This window comes from Ceratosolen solmsi, unplaced genomic scaffold (assembly GCF_000503995.2).
Source record: "Ceratosolen solmsi marchali unplaced genomic scaffold, CerSol_1.0 scaffold28, whole genome shotgun sequence".
In the NCBI taxonomy this organism is placed as follows: domain Eukaryota; kingdom Metazoa; phylum Arthropoda; class Insecta; order Hymenoptera; family Agaonidae; genus Ceratosolen; species Ceratosolen solmsi.
In genome coordinates this window covers 55,255-61,646 of record NW_011948429.1, presented here as the reverse complement: position 1 = coordinate 61,646, position 6,392 = coordinate 55,255, and the positions used below count along the sequence as shown (strand labels likewise).

Here is a 6,392-nt window from a genome sequence, read left to right as displayed (position 1 = left end):
AATACAGATGGTGATTTATAATTTAGAATTTTCTTTCCGAGTTTTCACATTGCTTTGCTGTATATGGTTATAAAGCAGTCGGCGCTGCGTCGAACCATTTCTATTTCAAAGATCTTTGGACTTTGATAATATGTACAAATAAAAAAGAACGAGAAGAAAATAAGAGAGTACGAGATAGTGAGAGAGGCAGAGATGGTTCCGGGGGGCGGGGGGGGATTAAAATTAAGAAAAATCATTCTCATTATAAGAATTAGCGAAGGTACGGCGCAAATAGGGTAAGCAATGCTAACAACATTAATGCATTAAGAAAGTAAAAGGAATGTCATGTTAAAGTAAAGATAAAAGACGAGCGTACATTTAGCATTAAATTTATATTAATATTTTAGAAGTATAAATAGTTTATAAAGCGAAATGTGACATTGTAATATTAGTCGTAGATAATATTTTGGATGCATTAGTGACGCTTCACATTGAGGAGTAATTTCTTTGAAAATGTTTGCTGAATTTAACGTTGTGTTGAAATAATATTAAAATTAATGTAAAATAATTACTTATTTGAGTTTTAAAGTTTTAATTTAATATGTTTCTTAAACTAATAATATATTAAAATATCTTAAGACAAAAAAATAGCGGAAGCAATGTAAATTAGAATATAAAACCAAATATCAAATAAAAAGAATGTTTTTGTTATTGTAATGGATAGACCTTAATTCATTTCGTTTTTTTTTTTTTTTTTTTTTGTTCTTAAGTCTAATTCAGATCAGCTTCAATTTTAATTCCGAATTATTTAATTTGAATATTTTGCATAGATTTAACGTACTCTTGAATAATTATCATAAAAATGGATAATTATATTTAAAACGATCGAATAAATTACGCTGTTATATAAAATAATCAAATTATTTTTTTTAATATTACGAGTTATTAATATAATAATAAATGTTTATAGCAAATTCGAGGATTTTGCCGTTTTATCCACTCCTTTCGATCTACATTACTGTAATATATTTATTTTTAGTTTTAAGATTTTTTCACACTTTTTAGTCTAAGACCATAGAATTTTAATCTTGTCATCGTAATTGTTTTACCAACCCTCGAGAAAGTAATCATCCTACATTGATCCAGAACGCTGAAATTTTTTTTTCATACTCTTTATCCGATCAGTAATTCAACTAATCCGAAGTTAATCCCTTTTATTTTATGTTTTATTTTTTTTTTTTTTTAATATTTCATTCCTGGCAGAAAATCGAAAAATAAATTATTTATCTTTTCCAGACAAAATCTTGTTTATTTGTGTAAGATCATGATTTTCTGTAGTAGGTTAGAGTTTTTATTTGGAGTGTAATAGGTAATAAAGTTATAGCCAAGGGATTAGATATAGCAAATTGCTTCTGTTATGAAGGGATCTCAATGATTTGTTAGAAAATATTTAAGTAGAGAATATCTCATCACAAAGCGGTATTAAATTCAGTAAAAATGAAAATCCTACGTGTACTATTAAATTTTACAGAAAAGTACGTGTTTTTTTCTTTTCTTCTTCTTTTTTTTTTTTTTTCCTGGACATTGTTCAGGATTTCATTTAATTTTATTACCGCGAATATGGTAGTCATAAATAAAGCAATTTTGCTGCGAGTCATGAACTTATGATCGTGAATACGCTTCGACGTTTAATATCTTTTATGGAAATTCAGAGTATAATAATTAAAAGGTACAAAGTATCAAATCGTTCATAGAAATTTGCTATACAACATATTTTATATGTATTTCAAAGGCGATTGTTTTCTGTTTTTCTTTCGCCAGAACAAAGGGGATAAGAAGTATTATCGCGAACCAACGATTGGCGAAAGCGAACTTGTAAATTTCAAATAATTTCCATCGATTAAATTTTAAAAGAATTATGAAAAATTCACGAGACATTATTGGAAGAAAGTTTTGCATTTGTGATGTAATCTTTCGTAATGCATAATGATTGTAATTTTTATCAGAATGAACCGACAGCGATATTTCATAAAACTAATTAAACTGCTTTATGTATATATTATTATAATCATTATTCCAAACTAGTTTTAACACTCTATAAGATATATTTATTATTAACGAGTTATTATAATTACATATTATTTATATATTATTCGCACTCGCATGCACGCACGCACGCACATACGCGCTGGCACGACGTGCTTTTTCATTAAAATAATGAAAATTTATTCAAGAAATTTAATAAGTCCCCCATTTAACATTTGAATTTAATTATTGAATTTATGATTGAAAAGAAAATAGAATGTAGATAAATAAGTATAGGTCTCGTAATATTATATTTCCATGAATCGATCGTGATGTTTAATTGTGCATATAACGATGACATATTCAAGAGAATCGATCGTAATATTTGAAATCATCATACAAAGCTTGAATAAATAACTTTCATTTGACCGTTCGTTTAATTATTTTCTTAGAGAGATAAGTTAAGTTTGATCACTAGGGACAAGTGGCGATTTTATCATTGGGTCATATTTTTTAACAGGTTGTCCAGGCGACGGCTTCGGTAACTAACTCACCACCGCAGCCGCAAGCCCAATCCCAGCAGCAGCAACAACAACAACAACAACAACAACAGCAGCAGCAGCAGCAGCAGCAGCAGCAGCAGCAGCAGCAGCAGCAGCAGCAGCAGCCACTACAGCCGCAACAGCCAATAAGAGCAAAAGGCGTGCCGGACAGTAGCGGCACTCCGTCGATATCCGGAGTGCGGCGCAGAAGTGGGCCGCAGCAGGGATTAAGATCGCCGGCAGCCAAGAGGCCGGTGTCCGCACCCGTAGCCCTTCAAGGATGGCTACACAAACAGGGCTCCGAGGGCCTCATGCTCTGGAAGAAGCGCTGGTTCGTCCTCTCCGAGTACTGCCTTTTTTATTACAAGGGTGAGTTGCGAAAATTACTCTGTAATTAATCACTCCTTCAGTCAATGAGTCCATCTGTTCTTACCCATTCGCTTTCATTAATTAGCAGCGCGCGCGCGCGTGCGAATAAATTTCTGTCGTCATTGGAAAATGCAAGGTCAACGACGTTGAAATAAAAATGAGAATGTAAAGGCCGTTACTTTGCTGCAGAACCTACCATTTCAATATCGGATGTTCATTTCGAAAGTTTTTCGTGTCTTCAACTCGGAAAGCCTTGCTTTGAGACTCTCGAGATATCCCATCCAACTTTTATGAGATAGTCGCTTCATTGGGCGAATGTATGCCGAGTAAAATATAAAATATGAACTTACTTTAAATTCAAACAAAGCTTTTCGGATATTAACGAGACAACATACTTTACTTAAATATAAATTTTAATACAACGTTCAAACACGAAGTTTATTTTTAATTTATTATTAGAGTTAATACAAATTAGGAGGGACATACGAGTTCCCGTATTATAATTTTATATCGCGTGCTTATTTATGCTGGATTATTAATTTTATATAAGAATTATAATGCAAATAAATGCCTAAGCAAAGAACGTTAAAAAGAACGTTTGCGTAAATTTGATGCGTAACAGTGAGGGGCGCGAGAGGGGCTAGGGATAAATGTATAATAATTCATAAAACAATTTGTATTTATAAAATGCAAGTGGAAAGAGTTTTCAATAGAAATACAATCTTGTTCCCTTTCCATTTTGCCATCGCTATTTTTCTTTTTCTTTTTAATGTTTCTTTTGTTTTTTTTTTTTATATTTACGTTGATGTTGTTATTAATATTCACTCTATTATTATGAAAAGGCAAGTAATTTTGACAAAATAGTATAAGCTTACCAATCTTTAGGCACCAATTCATTGAGAGGATAATAAAAATTAGATAATTGTAGACTTGACTTAGATGTATCATTATTTATTTATATCGAGTCAAATTAATAATTCTACATAAAATGTATTGAAATATCTGTAACGTAAAAGGTTCTATGTTTTAAGCATTATTCGACATAAAATCCTTAAAATGATAAATACCAGCATAAATCTTTATAAAATATAAAATATACTAATAATATCTTTGTGCTTGCATTACAATTCTACTGTTTTTTGTTTGTTTTTTCTTTCTTTTTCCTTTTTTTTCAAAAATTCTCATGGAGCAAAGTAAAATTAAACGAATAATAATAATATTATTATTATTACATGCGACGGCTGCCCGTAAAGTTTTCATGGTTTTATTATTTAAGGCTTGAAGAAGAATTAATAAAATGATTACATTATATAGTGTTTAGAATTTTTTCATTTAATAATTTAAATTTACGTGTATAATAGTGTACAGTAGTAATACGATGGCATTGTAGTTGGGATATTTTAGTCGGTGGGGCATTTATTAATCTTGAAATTTATTTAGCGATGAATATGTTAAATTTTAATATTTTATATTCGTACGAGTTTGCTGCTTAAATTTCCTGTAAAAACAATCGCGTTTGACAATTTGCGAATTGTTTGAGCTGGGGATGCGATTAAAAATTTCGGCAATATAATCTACTTATCTCGCATTCAGTCGGTATGATGTAATAAAATTTTAGATGTAATCCTTGAAATGTCGACGCGTTAGTGAAACGCAACTTTTATTAGGGAATAGCAAATGTAATTTTATTTTATATTATTTTATAAATATAAGACGATGTGTGTAAGAAAATATAAAGTATGGTTTTAACGTACATTGACGATGCAGCATTAAAGATAAATATTTGCGAATGGGAATTGAAAAGAAGCGTAAGGAGAAAAATCCTCAATAAAGAGTCGCGGCGCTTACGTGGCAGGCGAAAAAGGGACAAAAAGTTGATATTAAAAGAGAGGATGCCAAGTGTTCGTAGGTCCAAGTATTTCATATACTTACACACAACTTGAAAGTATCACGAGTATAATGAACTTCCTGTAAAAGTCTCGCGATAGACGTTGCCGAGAGGCAATAAGACTTTGCTGGCGCAGGCCTTACATTTCCCACAATGCACCCGATCCCCGGTACATCGAACGCCCGATATGATTAAAGGAAAAGCTTCTGGGATCGATTCTGCTTCCGTCCTACCGAGTCACGGTCTGCAGGCCCGAAGACAAGATCAACAAGAAATTCGCCTTCAAGGCCGAGCACGCCAACATGAGGACGTATCACTTTGCCGCGGACACACGCGAGAGTATGAATCAGTGGGTGAACGCCTTGACGCTCGCCTCCCTCCTACAGGATCCCAATCCGTAAGTATTGGCAATTGCGAGAGGCTGAGTCGCGTCTCGTTATTAAATCTAAGCAGAGTCAGCGCCCGAGAAACGTCAATCGCTCGGTCTTGGCTGCCTGGGTGACCGACACCGGTCTTGACCCCCAATTTCCCTCGTTTAAAATTTCATTGTTTGGTAATGTAATACAATTTAGCTTCTTTCGCGCCCAATTTTTGTGTAGCGGCAGACTTTTCTTTCTATCGATCATTAAACAAAAAAAAAAACAAAAAAAAAAACAAAAAACGACGGATTATTTGCGTGGGAACGTGGCATTACTCGTGTGGCGTTGTCATTAAGAACTACGGAATTTCTGACTTAATCGAACTACCGGGAGCTAAAACTTCTTTTATCTTCATGTCTAACTTCACTCTTAGAGCGTTTTTATACGTAAATCCTTCTAAGAATATGTTCCCTGTTTATCTTAACAAGTGCGATTTTTCTCTCCCCGCCATCGTCATCGAACATAACTTTGACATCGTGGTGTATAACCATCAGACTCGGTTAGGTCGATGACAGTGTAAGTTGTTCTGCACAATGCGCCGAGAAACAACCAGAAATTCAATCCAGAGTACCCATTGAAATACAGGTATCCGCAAGAAGTATCTTGTGCTCTTGTGTAAGTAACGTACGTGAAAATACTACACGCGTATGCTTTTCAGCACACAAGAGTAGTACTCATCAGTGCCGGCGTGTTTTCATTTACCTGGATTTATTGGTTTCTCCTTCTCCAGTCCATGATGCATCAATCTTTTGTGTGCGCGTGTGCGGTGCACGTAAGAATAACTTTAATTAATCAGAGAATTGTAATATTCGGACGAGAGTCGAGGTTTTTTTTTTTAGCTTCAACGGTTAGTGGGACTGATTTTTCCATACCTAAATGTTGAACCTTCGATGCACTTATTGTAAATAATGTAATTTTTTCGACATTTGTACTAAAGTCGACCCAATTCGATTTCCTACATCATAATATCAAGCAAATCATGATACGTGTCATGCTCATCAAGGTCTTTAAATTGTTTAAAATTAGAAATTGCCACGAATTGAAGTGCTTTATCGATTTTATTCTTTATATTTCATACATTCATAGGAAGGCCGCATATTGATATTGAAAATAAAAACACATTAATGCATGTGAGCGACGGAGTGACGCGATTCGTTCAATATGTAAATA

General features: G+C 33.4%; 1 protein-coding gene across 1 annotated transcript in view; it reads left to right on the top strand.

The window, feature by feature from the left end:
* Positions 1 to 2,358: 2,358 nt before the first annotated feature.
* LOC105363843 (uncharacterized) overlaps positions 2,359 to 6,392 on the top strand; it is a 20,922-nt gene continuing 16,888 nt past the window's right edge. The window contains exons 1-4 of the mRNA XM_011501641.1: positions 2,359 to 2,382; positions 2,525 to 2,915; positions 4,683 to 4,723; positions 5,001 to 5,200. Coding sequence (XP_011499943.1) covers positions 2,359 to 2,382; positions 2,525 to 2,915; positions 4,683 to 4,723; positions 5,001 to 5,200 — 656 coding nt within the window. The remainder of the gene's footprint in view (positions 2,383 to 2,524; positions 2,916 to 4,682; positions 4,724 to 5,000; positions 5,201 to 6,392) is intronic.